The sequence below is a fragment of the Cryptomeria japonica genome, chromosome 2 (assembly GCF_030272615.1).
Source record: "Cryptomeria japonica chromosome 2, Sugi_1.0, whole genome shotgun sequence".
In the NCBI taxonomy this organism is placed as follows: Eukaryota; Viridiplantae; Streptophyta; class Pinopsida; order Cupressales; family Cupressaceae; genus Cryptomeria; species Cryptomeria japonica.
In genome coordinates, this window is record NC_081406.1 from 198,020,547 (window position 1) to 198,040,366 (window position 19,820).

The 19,820-nt window shown below is 35.3% G+C and overlaps 1 protein-coding gene across 1 annotated transcript in view; it reads left to right on the forward strand.

Moving 5' to 3' along the window:
* Window positions 1-563: 563 nt before the first annotated feature.
* The window catches only part of LOC131072800 (ethanolamine-phosphate cytidylyltransferase), a 40,829-nt gene continuing 21,572 nt past the window's right edge, over window positions 564-19,820 (forward strand). The window contains exons 1-2 of the mRNA XM_058009057.2: window positions 564-1,427; window positions 13,560-13,795. Of these exons, the coding sequence (XP_057865040.1) occupies window positions 1,045-1,427; window positions 13,560-13,795 (619 nt within the window). The 5' untranslated portion in view covers window positions 564-1,044. The remainder of the gene's footprint in view (window positions 1,428-13,559; window positions 13,796-19,820) is intronic.

The following is a 19,820-nucleotide window of genomic DNA, read 5'->3' on the forward strand; positions in this document are numbered from 1 at the left end:
ATAAATAATTGTCTGTTTTTGAATTTATTTGTATAAAATTATTTGCATCTGTTTTTCAAATCACACTTTATAACTCATTCATTTACAAGACAATATCTTCATGACATGGCAACATTCAGATACACATAATAATTACCTTTTAAATTTTATTGTACAAAAATCATTTTCATTAATATTTGAAAACACCCTTAATGATACATCACATATATCAGATCTGATGTCTATAGTTATACCTGCCAGACAGATACAACAAATAAAATTTAATAAAAAGTACAAAGCACTTACTTTTCATTTACTCAGTCAGTCCTTGTAAAGGCCTAGAACAACCAAGTGGGTCCACTTTTTCATACAAAGTATGACAAAGAAAAAATTCAACCACAAATCACACTTCGACACCATCAATTCAACTCAATCGGGTCGGCACACGAACCTTCTAATACAAGTTACGAATCTCGATTTCAGCACACTCATATCCTCCACAAAAATAAAAAATCCAGAAAAAGCCCTAAAGTTCTAGAATGTGGACAATTTTGCCTTAAATTTTGATCACACGCATTTAACACGCGTAAACGTGTCCAACAGTCAAAATACTGACCTTTCATTCTCCCCGAGTTAAACGACAAAGTCTAGATTTAATCTCGGTCACCAAGACAGGAAGATTTTTCACCACAAGTAAAGTTTTATTGCAGGTGAATCTTCCTCTATCTTGGGATAGCCGACACAAGTAATGGCAGATTTGAAATAAATTCTTAAACGACTCTTCCTCGCTGCAAATCAGAGAGAAACACAAACAGAGCCCTGGAAGTACACACGTTCCTTTCTTGTTGATATCGTAATCATAAGAAAAAATCAGCGAATCGAATCTATTCTGCATAGGCATAGACCGACACGAACAGGAATACATACTTCAATTGTTTGATGCTTTAGAAAGTAAGCCTCTCAGCCCATACTTGCTTAGATTGTTTTGATCTGATAAGAAAGGGTGGAAAAGGAATTGCGTGGCTCTGGTGGTGTGAAATTGAGATTGAAGTTCCCTTCCTAACGATGGGATCGTCGATGGGATGGGATAGCAATGGCAACAATTACTGGATCTGGGACGCCATTTTTGTGCCCCGCGTAATGGGTGGGCTCATGCTCACTGCAGCTTTGCTGGGGTTTTCTACTGGCTATTTAGGGCCATTCTTACCTGTTCTGCCGCCCATGCGGCCCTCTTCGTTTGGGCTTTTTCCTAAGAGGAAGGGCGAAGGAGAGAAGAAGAATAAGAAGGTTAGGGTTTACATGGACGGATGCTTCGATTTGATGCACTACGGCCACGCCAATGCTCTTCGCCAGGCTCGCGCGCTTGGTGATGAATTGGTTGTCGGTGTGGTCAGTGACGAGGAGATTGTTGCCAATAAAGGCCCGCCCGTTTGGACCATGGAGGAAAGGTATTTTCACTTAGTGTTTTTAAGGAGTAAGTTGTGGGTTTATTTGGGGCACGTTTTTGTATTTTAATTCTTCATGATCAGCATTTCGGATCAGAAAATTTTGTTCTTAATATTTGAATTGTTTTTTAATCTGAGATCGCAGATAGTATGTAGAAAAGTGTAAAAAGGTAGTTTGAATCATGACCATCTTAAGTTAATTTGTAGGTCGTCTTGAATCATTGATCTCGCTGCCCTTACCACTTGTTGAATGCAAACATTAACCAAATTTCAACACTTCATCGTGCTTATTGGGCCTATCCCTGGCCTCCTGAATGAAAGGTTCAATGCTTTTACTGTTTGAGGTCATCCTGTGTAGAAAGTCATTTTGATCTTTCATAATTATGGTTAGGGTTGAAGTGTTAAAGTTTAGACTACATGAAGGAAATTTAATCTCAGATGTCTCCTTTTTTGGATTTTTTTTTTTGAAAAGTGAGACCTCCAGAAATTGTCAAATGAATAGTTCAATAGAGAATTATTGTCACAAGGTGGTTTTTTAGGTATTTCAAATTATTTCCCCTAATTTTTGGTGGGTCACATCTATTCCTCCAAACTTTCTTTGAAGCTGAAATTTTAGATCGCCAATAATTTCCATTTAGTGTAGAAATGTACTTGCTAGTTTAAATTTCGAACAAAAAAATTGGGAGATAATTAACAGTTTACAGGAAGATATTTTGAATAGTTAGGTTAGTTTTTAGTTATTTTAGATTTCTGCCCCTATGGCTGAGTTTATATAGAAATACTTTAGAGATCCTTGCAATTTCTAGATGAGTGCAGAAATGTATATATCATCATTGTGGCTATGTTTTTGGTATTTTAAATAATTGGCATAAAGTATTTTTTTGGTATAGAGTCAGAAGTTTAGCCATGAGAATCCTTTCTCAAGGGAACTGCATCATTACAAAACTACTAATAACCAGTGTAGAATCAACTAGCTAATTATAGTATCAAGTCTAGATGAAACCAAAAATGTAACTAACAAACAACTAGTAGAATTCCCAAATATCACTTGAAGTCTTAAGAGTGTACTCTTGACCTTCATTTCATTAACCTAAAAATGACTATTAAAAATAGTGTACCATTAGGACACATCTTCCCCATTTCCCCTCGGTTTCTAGGACGGGGACGTCTCCAAGATGTGGGGACAAGGTGGGGATGTCCCCCCACCAAACCTCCACCATCATCATAGGGTGGGGATGACGGGACATCTTTGGGACCCTGAAGTTCTTGGGTCGTCCTAGGGACCCCTAGGAGTCTCCTATAGTCACCACTTAAAATCTCTGTCCTTAAGCAAAAAATGGTGAAAATTTTGTGAGTCAGTCTCATTCTTTTCATTAGAATATATTCATGAAATATAACATTTAAGTATAATACGAAGTTATATTTCATGTATATATTGGCAAGATGTTTGGGAGTGGTTCAACTATCTAGGAGTTATAATACAGATTCTAGGTTTTAGAAGTTTTAGAAGTTTTAGGACTTAGTCGAATTTTAGTAATCAGCAAGCTCCTGTCAGTATTCTCTCGCTCTCTCTATCTCCTCCAAACTCTAGACCTATCTTTCTCTCTATCACTCTTCCTCTATTCCCACTCTCCTCTCTCCCCCAAGATCTAGACATATCTCTCTACATCTCTCTCACTCCTCGCAGGGGTGCTACCCTCAATCTCGTTTTGGTGTTGCCCCCAAATCCCCATAAAACTATAAGTCTAAGCAAGTAATAGGCCAATGATGAATCATGATCTTAAAAATCTACATAATACATATCCCTTGTTGCAAATCTCAACATATTCATAGTCAAAGCCACAATCTAGACCCCCACCATTCTTCTTGTTTATGCAATCATTTCCATGTTTTTTTATGTTTAGTAGTTTAAAATTTAAACATCAATGAGTAAGCCAAAGTTTCATTTGCGATTCTTATACTTATTCTTGGTTTGCACTTTGCTCCCAAAGTTCCAAAACTCTGTCCACCATTGATAATGCTCTAATTTCAAATTTTCAATGCAATAATTTTCATGTTTTTAATGTTTACTATTGTAAATTTTACATAGCGTGGGAAAGTTTCATTTATAGCTCTTATACTTATTCCTCACACTTTTTTATAACTAATTTTTCAATTACTATATGTATTTGCACCATAGTGGAAAAACTCAGACTCAGTAATGACTCGGCAACCCCAAATTTTTTAAAAAACTCGGGACTCGCCAAAACTCGACAACTTTGTCGAACATTTGAAAATACATTTTTTTTAATATTATTCAAAAATACACATTTACACCAAATTTGTAGAACATATACTGATTCCCATGATATATAAATCAAAGTTTGAGTTAAATACATAGCATGAACCAAAAAACAAGTGCAACATGTGAATAAAATTGAGTTCAACACATATCAATGTATCATAGTGACATATGTCATAGACCACAAAACAACTACAACCTTTGAAATTCTGAATACATATCAAGTTAAAGTTTTGTATCAATGAAAATGAGAAATCATAAATTGCGTCTACAACTAAAGCTCAAAACAGATTGTTGCTGCTGGGTGGGTGGTGCTGAAGTAGTGGCAACATCCTCAATAGGTGCCTCGATCATAGTGATAGGTGCCTCAATAGGTGCCTTAGTTGCATGATCAACCTCGTGTTCCTCCTCCTCATGTGCTGCCACTTTCGCATCCCATTCCTCTCCTACCCTCTCCAACTCACTTAGTTGCTCATCGATAAGGAATGGATCCAAATCATGATCAACATCTTCAGGAGCACCAACCCAATCTGCTGAATATGGATCAATGTCATCCAAGTCAAGTGCTTCATGTGAATCTTGCCCTTGCACCTTCTTCTCATGCAATCAAAGGTTGTACCGCACATAGACAAGATCATTCAAGCGTTGTTGAGTCAACCTATTGCTTTTTTTTTTGGTGTGAATGGCCTCAAAAACACTCTAGTTCCGCTCACAACTAGAAGCACTACAAGGTTGTGATAATATGCGGATGACAAGCTTTTGAAAATTAGGCGTTGTGGCACCTTAATCTTCCACCACAAATCTGCAGGATAAAAATGTCATTTATAACTTGTAAAGATTTTAATAATCTTAAAAGAGAGAAATAAATGGTAAAATAAAATTAAACATATGTTTTTTTTTACCTAGTTGTAGGGTGTCTCTCCTACATTTGCAATCAGGTGAAGAAAACAATGGCCCTGTGGCCTTCATATAGCTCTGCAACTCATCAAGTATCAAGTCTTGAAGGTTCTCATCATCAACTGATCTCTGGATGCATGTGTCGAGGCCAACTTTAACCTATGCATCTGCTTTGAAACTCGGGGAGTAGAAAAACTTGGGATTCAACTAGTAGGCAACAGCATGAATATGTTGGTGGAGTTGATAATGGTTCCACCTTCGATCAATTATGTGCCATATGGGTTCATATTTAGTCTTGTTTGACCCATACAAGTGTTGAATTGCTTCTTTGCCTTATCCATGGCCTCATATAGATACCCCATGGGGTTATGATTCCCATCTACCATTCGTAGCACCCTCACCAACGGTTCCGACACCTAGATATAAATTTTTTAACAAAATCAGCATATTGTAATATTAGAAAATTAAATAATAAATCATCAATTAAAGTTTCAAAACTTACATTGATGATCTCCTCCACCATCTTAGTAAAATTAGGATAAAAAATGTCAAACACAACCTTCTCTACTTCAAGCTTCGTAACATAAGGACTCCTCAACCATCTTTCACTCACAAACATCCGCTTCAGGTTGGGCAATGCAGCTAGTATGCTTTGCAAGGTGAGGAAATTGGTAGCAAAGCGTGTGACCCCCGATCGCACAAGATCCTTACCATCAATGTGCTCACTCATAAGATTCAAGATCCATGTGTGATTGTAGATGTATTTGGTGATATTCCTTCCATCTTCAACCACTTCCTTCACCCAGCTTAGTTTCCCTATGTCCTTAAGGAGCACGTCAAGACAATGGGCAGCACAAGGGCTCCAAAATAATGTCGGATGCTTAGCCATTAGAAGATTGCCGACTGCCACATATGCAACTGCATTATCAGTCACAACCTGGATGACATTCCGCACTCCCACTTCCATCACCACCTCATCCAACACGTTGCACAAGGTCTCTGCATTCTTCACTTCATTGGAGGCATCAACTGATTTAAAAAATACTTACTGGCCCCCTGAAGCAACTAGAAAGTTGATTAGTGTCCTATTCCTACCACTCGTTTATCCATCAAAAAGAATGATGCAGCCATTCTTTTCCCAAATACTCCTTTGCTCTTCCACTAATTAGTGAGTGTTTTGGACCCCTCATCCTGCAATAACGGCCCACTCATCTCATAATGATTTGGGGACTTGAACCCCTTACTTGCCACAGTCAATGCGGTGACCAATTGCTCCCAATATGGACTAGAAACAACATTGAACGACATGTTGTAGATCCAATATCTGGCACACGCCACCTTTGCTTGTTCATGAGCTTCTTTATGTTAATTTTAGCACTTTCAGATTAATCTAAACTCAGAAAATCAGAATTTAATTACTAACTAAATTGATTAAATGAAGGGTTTGTAGTTTTCCAGATTTAAGCATAACAAAGAAGGGAACAAAATAAGAACAAGACACGGTTACCTTGGGAAAACCTCCTAGTAGGAAAAACCCAGCCAGAAAAGATCCTCAGATCTGATTATGAATTATGTTCATATGAGGGTTACAACACTTATCTCAAGTACTTGAAGGTGTTTGTACTTAGGACTGATAATGTCTTCCACAAAACTGCACTTTCACAAGCATCAAGTAGTCACATCTGCACCTTTAACCCTTCCAACAGCAATCAGGTCCAAACCCTAGGTTGCTAATGTATGGAGTCTGCTCTTTTATGGGCTGCAACTTCAGTTTGCTCTCCTCCAACATCAGTTCGCTCTTCACATGAATGAATTTCACACTTCTACTGGCAGAAGTAGATCGCTGACATAACTGAGGTATTTCGCTATAATGGCAGATATAATATTCCTCCTTTACTTGCAATGGCAGACATATATTTCGCATGGAATAAAATGAATAATCAATGTGTGTGATTGAGGTGGGAAGCATCTTTATTTATATGGTGCATTGTTCATATATGTCGGCTTATACTTGAGTTGGCTTTATCCTTTAATTTACATTGTTTTCCTTTAATCCGAAATGCATTGATTATGGGGTTGGACCTTCGTATGTGGCGTGGAGTAGCGTGGGGGTTCTTAAGGATGTGCCGTGAAGTATAGGGCTGATGTGCCATGAAGTATAGGGCCCAGCCCTACACGCTAGAGGAGGGACCAGACCCTTAGGCGGATTCCAATGTTGCCTAAGGCAATTGGAATCCACCATCCCTAATTACAAACAACACTTTATTCCATGCAGTGCCTAGCAATCCAGGTTGTGCACCAGGAGTGTTACATGGAACAAAGTAGTTTTCCATATGGCTGCCCACACTTCCCGATCCTCGTATCTGTGGCCCAAGGGAAGAACTAGATGCACCCACATCTACATGTGACCGACCCTATAGAACTCAAATCTGCCCTTGGGGCTGCCATTGCCTCTGCCGTTCTCTTTTTTGTTGCCTTCCTTTGATCATATGCTTCAAGCGTTGCTATTGCATCCCTCACAGCCTCTTCAAGACGACTTACATTTTTCTGGTATCTCGACATTCGATCTGTGCAAGTTGATATTTGAGCCTATTAATGCTACCTTTGATAACCGTAGTGCGATGGTTATAAATGACATCTCGTTCTGGACCTGGTGTCCCATGTTTCCAACAAGGGTCTCTCTTTCTGCCACCACCTTTACTTGCACTTGTAGAAGCCATTTTCTTTTAGAAAAATAGGAAGAGAACCTAGCAATAGAGAGAAACAGCATTTAGAGAACAATAACACTGTTATTAACTTATTACATTCCTAGCTATATCAGAGTAACACTGTTATTAATAACAGTGAATAATAGTGTTAATAACAATGTTAATAAACTTAATATAATCAACAGATTCAACACTGTTATTTTTAAATAACAATACATTAATAATTTTATATATACAGTGTTAATAACTTATTATCACTGGGGTTAAATTGTTAATAATTGACACTTTTATTTTTAAATAACAGTGATAATAAGTTATTAACACTGTTATTTTTAAATAAAAGTGTTAATAAACTTATTACATAATATAATAAACTTAATATATAAAGTTATTAACACTGTTAGTGTTAGCAACTTAATATATTAAGTTTTTTCCCTTTGCAAGTAAATAATCTTAAAAAAGACTATAAATAATATTGTTAAAACATAAAATTTTTAGAATAATAGAATTGTAGAATTTTTTTTAAAAAAATGCTTGTTTCAATCAGCAAAAATATCGTAAAAACCTGCAATCTTGCCCTGTCGCTTGGATTTTTGCCTGCAATCGTGCGATTCGTGCCCTGGACGCGTTGTTTATTTCCCCCCTCGTCACGATTTGCAATGAAATAAAATATGACAACGTTTAGGTTTTGTTGACTTAAAACTCTAATATCGTTTTTTGCACCGGTTTTTTGCTTGCATTTTGGCGGTTTTCTGCAATTTTTTTTGTGTTATACTCGTCGCGATTTTTTTTAAAACTCGTCACTGAGTATATGCGCGAGTGACTTTCGCCCGACTAGGGCTCGCGAGTACTCGCGATTTTTGCTCGGATGTGCAGAGTTTTACATCTATGATTTGTGCGACCCTTTTGCCGCCCCCTGTCGCCATACCCAAACTTAGACCCTTGGTCCATCCGTTAAGAAACTCGGTGGAACATTGATTAATAAGCATTGCACAACTAATTTCATTAGCCAATTTAATGAGGTACATTGCCCAATAGATTAGTATTACACTGCCCATTAGATCAGTAGTTGTGGCTTTTTGTACATCAATAGAATAATCATACATTTTGCAATGCTCATTTGGTTTTTTCACAAATAATGTGTTGTGGACCCACAGTCCTATCATCATCAGTGATAGTGCTAGATCTTCCTCATTCTATTTCTTTACAACTTATTGTTTTCAATCTTGTTCTACTGAGATTGACAGGAGATGGAACTTTACCCTAGCTCAAATTTTTGTTTTGATTTTACACATTGTCATGAGAGGCTCTTCATTAAACACCCTATAGTTGGAAGAATCCTAATGGAGCTTGTAGAATGGAAATTTAATAAGCAAAAATAGTTTGAAGAACATGTTTTGAGAGCGGAAGGCAACTTTTATGTGATAACTGATGCCCTTTCCAAAAGGTTAGTATACTTAATTTTGTCAACCAAGCTCATTCATAGTCTTTTTCTAGCATGACCTTTGGTGAGGATAATTCTTGCCTTTTCATATAAGACCTATACCTCCCATGCCAAATTTGGCCCATATGCTACACCTCCCTATGTACTTGAAGATATGTGGAAGAGTGATTGTATAGAAGATTAGTCCTCTCAATATAGCAAACATCTAGATGTATCAAATCTTTCTCTATACCTTGTGGTACGTGGAAGTAGAGTGGTACAAGAGTGTAGAGTGGTACCAAAAGAGATGGTTTAAACAGGTCTTGGGTCTGTTTTAGGCCTAGATATTGGAGCAGTAGCTCCCCACTTTACACCCTTTATGGGGAATGTAACTTAGCTATTAAAAATACATCACTTGCAGACTAGAGAGAGGAAGAGAGAAGAATATATAAAGGACATAATTGCAGGCAAATTTTTCTGTAGTTCCTTATTATCACTGGGGTGTGACTTCCTGGAATATTAGAGGGTAATCTTGCCAAATGTTGTGTTTGATGCATTATAGAGGGTTTTAAGAACCAAAATTACATGATATAGTGGATATCTTGTAAATGCTTTTAGTATTTTACAATAAAAGAAACAATTACACACATGGTAAATATTAAAAAACCCTACTCTTAACCCTAAGTTATAGTCAAGCATAGAAAGCCCTAATCGTATCCCTAAATTGTAGTAATTCAGCATTTAAGGTTAGGGTTTGGGTCTTATTTTTATGCTTAACTACACCCTAATCTTAAGACTAAACCCATGAAAAAGTTAGTGTTTAGGGGTTTTATTTTTATGCAGTATTACAGTCTTAATACCAACTTTAAAATTAAAAAAATTCATGGTTTATGGTTAGGGTGCACCAAAGCATAAATAAACCCAACTTTGATTGTAATTCAAAAATGTAAAAATTAAGGTTTCTATAAAAAAGGGTCTAGGATTTGAGTTTAGGGTGTACCAAAGTATTAAAAAAAATAACCCTAACTTTGAAACTTTCAGGGTTTAGGGTTGGGTTGAGGCATAGTAACATACAACTTGTATCAAATAACTCAAACCTTAAATAGACTAACGTTTAGGGTTAGGGCAGAGTAGTGTACTAAAGTACTAAAGAAATCCATCCCTAACTTTATGCCCCAAAAATGTTTTTGGGTTTAGGGTGTAAACAAATAAGTTTTAAAATGAATAAATAAATTAAGAAAAGGTTTTTATTTGGAGATTCAAATAATTGGGTGTCAGTTTGATCAAGTAGGAATGCTTTAATGTGCCCTCAAATTCAAATAAAATGCTTAAAAAATTTTGCTTTGAAAATTTGAAAAATACAAGAAGCAACAAGAAAAAATCTAAAAACAAAATGATTGGAAAAATGCATAAGAGGGTATCAATTGGGAAAATTTAGATGTATCAAATATTTTGATATACCTCTTGTATAGAGTGATACAAGAGATTAGAGTGGTATTGAAAGAGATGATATAGAAAGGTCTTAGGTTTGTTTGAGGCCTAGATTTTGAAGTATTAGCTCCCTACTTTAGACTCTTTATGGGGAATCTTGCTTAGCTAATAATGATACATCACCAAAAGAAGAAGAGAGGAAGAGGGAAGAATATATCAAGAACATAATTTGATGCATTGGTCAGGGATTGAGTCTTTCCATGAAATAGTTGAATTTGACGATTTTTTTCTAATTGAAACCTATAGAAGCCAATCCAAAACCTTGGTGAATTACCATAATTGTATAAATTCCACAAAGATGAACAACAAACACATGGCATGGAAGTTGGAAACATGCCAACAAGAAGTGTATAGAGAGAGACGTTTCAACACAAGGTTGTTGGATAATTGATTGCTTCTTGAATTCTTGAAATTTATGTGGTATAATGATAATGAGTCTTATTAGATGCACCGATGCAACAACAGCCAGTGAGTTCATTAGCAATATCCCTTGATTCGTTTTGAAATGACACTTCTAATGGGCACACACATTTTTCTTTCATTGGGAATAGAAACAGCTTTTGAAAAAGAGGTTTTTGGAAAAAAGAGATTTGAGGGGCCATGATTGGGCTAGGAGTTGAACCTCTAGGTGGCTTTCTCGGTTGGGATCCCTTTCTTGACAAAGGATGAGAGTTGAGACTATATTAAGCTCTTTTAGAGTCATTTTTAATGTTTCCTTGCTCTTAAATAGGAGAGAATTTGTGCTTTTGGCAATCCCTAATTGTTCTTCTTATGGTCAACTTTGATTCTAATTGTTGCTTGTAGGTATACCACAAAAGTGGGCTTTTGGCTGTATGAACTATTGTAGTTGACATGGTATTGGCCGCATTGCCAAATATAACTGCCTTCTAGAATTGGCTTAGAATCATCATAGGCCTCCAAACAAGCAAAAAAGGTTGGTATAGAAGATGTTGCACCAAAGACCTCAAATAGGCAAAAAGGGTAGGCATAGAAGATGTTGCACCATGGGCTATAGAGCTAGAACTTTCTCCTATGCTTGTAAACTCAAATATACTTGTGGATCCTAGTTTTAAAAAAAAAACTGAATTTGAGGACAAAAGCACCTATTTCATGTTGTCTTGGAATAGGGAGATCGAGGGCCTAGTTTGGGGATGATGGGAGGATGATAGTGGGTGGAGGGCTAGTGCCCCTAGTGGGATTAAGGGGTACTGTCATTTTCACAATTTTAAGGCCTTCAAAACTTCACAAACCTAAATGGCATGTGTCTTTTTCACAATTTTATTCCTATGTTTTTGGCAAGACCAAGTCTTTACCATTTCTAACCGGATCTTCATTCTTCAATTTTTTTTGTATCTCCTTAGGGTGAGTGCCCCATTAGCCATTAGGATTAGGATAATTGGCACAACTATAAAAAAAATTCTGATCTAAAAAATACACTTTTCAAATTGAATGATGTAGGGGATGCTTGGGTGTTTCCGATGTGTCCTAGAGATGCAATTGAGTGGGTCCTAAGGATGTCCCAACATCTCCTTGCAGTCCCTAGAACAGGGGGACGTCTTAGAAATGCTCCGTCTCTGAGGGTGACATCCTAGAAACACCCCCTAACATGTAATGGTGATGGCAAAACAGTGGGGGGACATTTCCTTGGAGTTCCTGTATCTCGGGGACATCTCTATCATAGAAATGATTGCATTTTTAGGAAGACACATTCCCATGGTAAAGTGGAAAACACAAACCCTAGAAGGCTGCCATTTATTGTTCAAAAACATAGTAGAACATGTAAAAAAAAAATGAAAACAAAATTCACATGGACATTGAAAAAATTGATTCTGATGAGCATAGATCAAGGACAATTTAACTATTTGTTGGGTGAAGCTCTGTAGGTGAAATGGTGTTTGTTTTAGTTAATTGATTCTTGGTGAAAATGATAGGGATGCTGTCAATTGAATAGATACCTAGCTTGAAAGACAGTTCAAGTAATAGTATGTAGGGTGGGGTGAGAGTTGGAAAGGAGTCGATACTCGCAAAGTTTAGTAACTATTAATAACAATATTACTATCCACTTCCTTCTTAAATAGAAACCAGGGTTGGTAAATAGATGAAATGATGAAGTGGTATAGTGCTAGTTGAGTGTTGGAAAGAAGCCAATACTTACAGGTTAATATGTCCTTGTAACAGACTTATCATCTACTTACCTCCAAAAAAAATATACATTATATCTGTATGATTTCTATCTAACTTTTATCTTCTCTCGATTTTGTGAAATCCAGAGAGAATCTGGAATAGTAACACTAACAATCATTTTAAGGTAGTAAATATAAATCTAAAGCGAGTTGGAAGATGTAGTTATTGCATATTTGTTTTTCAAGTCTAATTTACCATGCTACATTGTGGCACTTCTCATTATATTCTGAAAAGGTATTTGATGTTCTGTCTGTCATTATTTGTACTAAAAGGGGTAGTAATCCCTTGTATCCATGTAACTTCCTCACAGCAATTGTTGGTCCACATTATTCTTACTAAAACTGCTAGGTAATCCTGGACATCGATTTGACTTCCTAACAGGATAGGTTGGTGCCATGTCATATTCAAGCTGTTATAGTCCCATTTAAGCAATTTAACTTAACTAATTGCTTTTCAATATTTATATATTAATTTTTTTTTATTTCACATGAATTCATTCCTTAATGTGGTCCATGCACTTGGATTTCATATGAACTACTTCATTGAAATGTAGAATCATAAAAATGTTATACAATTTCGATATAACGATGTGGTTAAGCAATAAAGTTGAAGGCATTGAAATATATCCACTCAATGCAATTAGTATTGTCTTCAGAGAATATTATTTTGTGTTAAATTTTTGTTATCATGTACCATTCCAATCTTGTACTGAATAGGTTCAATATCTCTTTGATATTTATTCCTATTCCATTTGCTTTTTTTTGGTTGATTGAACATATCTTTGGTTTCTCCTTTTCTTTATTGGTAGTACCATTTTTGGAGGCTGTGCTCTAAACTGTGCATTTTTTCTTAGCTTTTAGCATATTTAATGGAGAAGCTATGACAGTTCACAAAACTAAAAGTTTGCCTTTTTTCTTGTTAGAGTTAATTGCATTAGTGATCTTTTAAAGTTTATCCCTTTTTTGATTCAATAGTACCTTAATTTGAAAGCAAGATGAGTAGTTAGTATTAGAACCAGTGCAAATTAATGTGACTAGAATTCATTCAATTACTTTGTGTTACTGTTTTAGGTTACCTACATGTTCTATTCTGTTAAGACTTCTAAGGGTTTTGGATAAAATGTAGGTTTTTGAACTTGTGTATATTTGCAGGATGGTAATGGTCAGTGGTATAAAGTGGGTTGATGAGGTTATAGCCAATGCTCCATATGCAATTAATGAGGGTTTTATGAACAAATTGTTTGACGAGTATAACATTGACTATATTATACATGGAGATGATCCTTGTCTACTCCCTGATGGGAGTGATGCATATGCCCTTGCCAAGAAGGCTGGACGTTACAAGCAGATAAAGCGTACTGAGGGTGTCTCTAGTACTGATATTGTTGGTAAGTAGTTTATTTATTGTATAAATTTCTTGCTAGCTGAATAGCATTTAGCCATGCAATTCTGGATTGGGCATATTAACATGAAAGTGTTATTCATAAATAAATGCTGTGAGTTTTTCATTTTTACTATTTTGAGTTTTGGCACAGTTCTCTGTTTCTGCAGCATAAATATTCTGTGCTTTGAATAGGGCAGATATTTTGTGGTTTGATTGTTGGGTGGTTTTTTGAGTTCCAATTGCTGTGAGTCTGTTATTTTGATTGGTGAGGGATTTGAATCATAGTTGAAGCAATCAACTCTTTATAATTTTTGGCAAAATTTTCTCTCTTTAGTGCTGTATATTATATAATATGGAACCTGTCCTAAATTATTTCCCTGCTGAGCTATTTTAATTGTCGAGCACAAGAATTCTTCCCATGCAGGTGAGGACTATGAGAAACCTAAGCACCTATATCTTGTGTACCTAGACACAGCATATTATTGGTAGTTTGTTATGGTCTATTTTTGGCCTTTGGGCCATGGTTAATGCATTAGTTTAGAAGGGAGAATAATATGCCATGTTTAGATTAGTAAAGAATTATTTCACCATTTTATTGGGATTTTCTTCCCCCCTTGAATATAAAGTAAGATAAACACCAAACTAAATATTTTTTTTTTGGAAGGGAGAATAATATGTCATTTTTAGATCATAGATGAAAAAATTACCTCAAACTCATAGAATTTGCTAGTCAGAATTGCTTGCAAGTTACTTGTAGTATAACTCAATATTGAATTATCGGTGAAAACTTGGCAGCAACTTGTGAAATGTGGAGAAGAATTTGGCAGTGTTGCAATATGTCTGTCGATCAAAAAACTTCTCATTTTCATAATTTTTTGAATCTGTTTTCTTGAGCATTTGAGTATATGTCATGAAGGTTTTTGTTGTCTTGAAGGCCTTAGATTGGGCTTGGTGGTGGGTCTGCAAGGGGTGCTGCAAAAGCAAAAAAATATTTCAGCCTACGTATTCCATGTATGAAATTTGTACATTATTAATATGGATATGTTATTAATATTTATAATCATATGACATTTCGACGTGAATTGAAGTCATTTTTGATCCATAAAAAAGAGAAAAACTACTTGTGACCTTTGTAAATTCAGTTTTATGTATGTATGTTTTCAGAGATAATTTACAAATTAATGTGCTTTTAAAAATTTAATGTTTGGAAAACTTTTCAACTTATTACTGAATTTTCCCCAAAGCTTTTGCCAAGTTCAAGCTTGTGAATTTTTTTGGCTCAACCAAACTATTACCAAGTCCATGTTTCTATCTGTGGTTTAGATTAGTAAAGAGCTATTTCATGATGTTATTAGATTTTCTTCTCCCTTGAACATAAGGTAAGGCCAATTCCAAATTATGTATTTCTTTTGTTAAATATAGATGTTGTCATTTTTGATTTTTTGTGTTTTTAAAATTATCTAGAGGTTTTAATCTATGTTGTGTATATAAGCGATCCCTTATTTATCTTGGCATTCTACTTTCAAGTTAGATTTGCAAATTGTTTTCAATTATTTGAAAAAGCACTTAAAATTGTATTAGTCATTTGATTTTTGCCACCTCTGCAAAATGCTGATGTGTTGTTTATCCAAGGATCTGATCAATGTTTGTGATCAAAGAGGAGCTGGAGGGATTATTATAGAATCTACTATAGAAATTAGAAGGAAGATAAAGTCTATTGTAATAAGGAATCTGTTTTAAAATAAGGAAGATTATAACTCTTGGGAGACCTTGATAATGCCCTTCTAAATGAGTTGAAAGAAGCTTCATTGTGGCTCTCTATTAATCTAGAAATGAATAGTAAATTTGGGAGAAAGTAGAGGTACATGGATGGCCAACCAAGATTAGCTTAGCAAATGTTGACTTTTAGGACTTGGATGGGGCAGCTCATACATGGGGAGATAGATGGCTCTCTTGAAACCTTAGAGGGATCTTTAGCTAGTTTGTTGATGCATTAACTTATTGCAGTTGGAATTGGGACAATTTGTAACTTTCTCAATTCATGCACCTCTTATAGAAAGACATGACAATGGAAGAATTCATAGAGAAATTCTATGTTTTAGGGTTTTATGCCAAATATCAGGATGACATGGTGCTCAATATATGCATCTCCAACCTGGATAGATTCAATCTAAGTCAAGGATTTGGCACATATATTTGTTGCTAGGAAGATAGAAATCCATGTGGAAGTTCTACTTAACAAGATTTTTAATTTTGAGGAAAGGGGGTGGGGATTTGGTTGGAAGTTCAAGCAGGGTGAAATGAATATTCATGTTTTAAAAATTGTAGCCATAATTACTAACCCATAATGCATCAGCAGCAAAACCTTGCCAATTGTGGTTGCAATTGTGAGGCAAGGGCCATTCTTGTAGCCAAATTTATTTTAAATGGCTTAAGCTATGTATCTATATGAGATAGAGTTCGAACTTGATAATGATGATGCCCTTTGAGCAAATTGATGTTTGAGTGAGTATTGTGTAGTACATTGTACTGTCACATGTGAATTTTTGTTTGATGGTGAAGGATTTGGGTGTGAATAATGTTTAGATGCTTGAAAGAAAATGCCTATCTTTTGTTGAAGAGAACTAACATGTTACTGGATGCTGGATGAATATTTTTAATAAAGAGTTATTGGGTGAGAACTCTTAGAATAGGTGATTTGAACATTATCGAGTTTCTCCCTTACATGTAACTATTCATACCATCATTTTCTCTTTTTCCATTTTAAATGATACATTGCCTTCAGTAGAATAAGCTCCTTAGTGCATGAAAAACTGATATGATCTCTAATCTAAAAAAATATTATTCTCTAAAACATCAAATCCACAATTTCTTAGAAAAAACCATTAAACTCACTATGCAATCTTTACATTACAATTGCATCTGTACACACGAGTGGATTATCTCCTTGAAAAGATTGAAGAATGAAAGTATAATGACCTGAAATATCTTATTAGTAAATTTGAAGAAACACTTGAAAACTTTATGAGAAGAGTGGAAAATTTAGAAAAGAAACCACAAAACTTAGAAAATATGTTTGTATAGTGAAAGGTTAGGAATGACAAATAAAAACTCCAAGAAATGAAATAGAATTAAATGAGAGGTAACACAATTGTCTTAGAGGATTATAATTTCTATCCTCAGTTACCGGTTCTTGCCAAAAATGGCCGGGTCCTGGTCTTGGTTCATGCCCGGTCCTTGTCCGAGCTTGGTTCGACCTGGGTCCCACCTGGGTCCTGCCCAGGCGGCTGGGTTCCTTGTGGGTCCTGCGGAACTCAGCCGCCTGGGCAGGACCCGGGTGGGACCCAGGTCGAACCAAGGAGGACCTGGGTGAACCCAAGCCCGTGGGTTCCCAAAAACTGGGCCCACGGGTTAGAAAACAAAGAAAAACAATTAAAAAGCAAATTTTTTAATCTTATCTTAACATTTTGAAACTTGAATCAGTTGAAACTTGAAACTTGAATATTATCTTTTTTGCAAATTATGAATATGATATTACATTTATGATTTACAATATATCAATATCAGAATATTTATTGGCATTGGCAATTATGGATTTATGATTTATGATTTATCTGTTATCATTTATGTATCATTGTATGAGAAAGTTACATTGTATGTTTCATATTTGTATGTTTGAACTGTGAACATATATAATTTTGATGTTTGAAGTTTGAACATATATATATTAAAAAAAACTAATATATATATATATATATGAACCTGTACCCATTCCCAAATGTTTTTTTTTTGCCGAATCCGCGAATTTGTACCTGAATCCGAACTGGAACTGGTAACTTAGTTTCTATCAAATCCTAGAGGCTAGATTGCTAGTCTAGAATAATGGGGTGAAGAAACACTTAAAAACTTTATGAGAAGAGTGGAAAATGTAGAAAAGAAACCAAAAAACTTAGAAAATATGTTTGTATAGTGAAAGGTTAGGAATGACAAATAAAAACTCCAAGAAATGAAATAGAATTAAATGAAAAGTAACACAATTGTCTTAGAGGATTATAATTTCTATCAAATCCTAGAGGCTAGATTGCTAGTCTAGAATAATGGGGTCCTATGGTTGTATTATTGATGTTAAGTCTTATGTATCATGTTTCTATTTGATTATATAAATGGTGGGCCAATTTATTAAATTATCCGACCTTTATTTTTAGAAGTTAATCTAGATATGTTAGTATTGATGCTAGGTGGGCCATTTGTAATGTACTATTAGCCCGTGTACTTGGTAGCTATGTTGTGTAATAATTATGTGGGCTAAAGTATGAATTTGTTATTTCAACTAACCCCAATGTTGGAAGCTTGGTTAAGACGGTTAGGTTTCAAGTGGTAGTTGTGGAAAATTAGTTGGTGTTTAGTCTAACCATCCAACCCTTCTCTGATAAAAAAAATTAAAAAAAGGTTGTAATAGTTAGGAGTGCATCCATACATGGTAGAAGGTATTATAAGGTGCAATGGGCTGACCAAAATTTTCTACCAAGGTCTTTTAACTTTTTGTTTTGGCTCATTTGTATAACTTTTAATGTCCTCAATTTTTGATGTTTTTAATTTAAGTCATCATATTGTAGACTAATGTTGCTATTTTCTATGTTTGATCTACAAATGATATTTATTTAGCCATTTGTGTTGCTTTGGGGATAAAACACATGATTTCTATTCTTTCATATGCGATTCTTTGGGAATAAAATGTTAAATAAATTATTGGGAATAATAGTCTTTTTTAAAATGTCAAGGTCATTATTCTATCAATGTATTTCATTTTAAGCATGGGGTTCTTTTGGTTTAATCACATAATCTTTGTAGTTAGTCCACGATTCTATCATTCTTAGGTATATGATCTACTAGAACTCTTAAGGCATCACGTATAATGTCACTATGGGGAATTGTTGCGAGTTCTAGGTTTTGGGTAAAGCTACATGGTGTTTCTCTTAAAGGCTTACAAATTGAAGCATCTTGTTATTGCTAAATGGCCATGACAAAAAAAAGCAACAAACCTTCCATTTTGATATGTGCAAATAAAATCTTTTGTGCCTCACTGAATTCATGCACACTAAAAAAGTAAATTTCTATTTGTTAAATTTATTTTTCAATATCTTAGCATCTATTTGTCATCAGAAAGATTTAATAACTAATATTGTTTCAACTTAACTTAAAAGGGGTTCTATTGGACTCCTTAACCTTACCTTTTTTTTGTACTACCTTGGAGCTTTGTTTTTGTTTGTCTTGGGCTGCTTCTCTATATACTGATCCTTATTCTCCCTTCTTCTTTTGTGCATGCTCTTTCTCGATTCCTCCACTCAAGTTTCTTACACTGAACGTGTATCACCTTATACATGGATTCTTGTTCTTAACAAGCACCTCCTGTTGTTTGATGAGGCTTTCATGGGTCTTCATCATAAACTCCTACTAGTTGTTGAATGAGCCAACTCTTCTTCTTAATATTCACCTTCTTGAGTTATCTTTCTCAACTCTTGATTCACCGAAGGATGAAATTCCTCTTTGTGGGATCTTGTTAACTGTCATACAATTCTACAAACAACTGTCCTCAATACTGGGAGATTAAACTGTGTTGATACTGATATGAACTGTTATTTCTCAAAATTCAGTACATTCTGGAAACTTACAGATGTATATGTTCTTTTTCTTAAATTATATTTTAAATTGATAAATTTGAATGCAGGTAGTGCTAGAATTACTGTAGTTTATGTACTATAGTTGAATGTAACAAAGATGGAACAAGCATAGAACAACCGCCACAATTCAATTGGCACAAATATTTCAACCAATAAACTCTACTGTGGGGGAAATCAACTGGAAGTGGCAAATACCCAGTTTCCTTCTTTTGGCCAAAATTAGGTTCAAGAAGCTTGGATAGAGTATGTTAATACTCTATCACCAATCATTCAACTAGTCTATGCCAACAGGTCTAACTCTTGCACCAACCAAACTTTTCAATTCACTCACTCCTGAAAAGCCTCTTA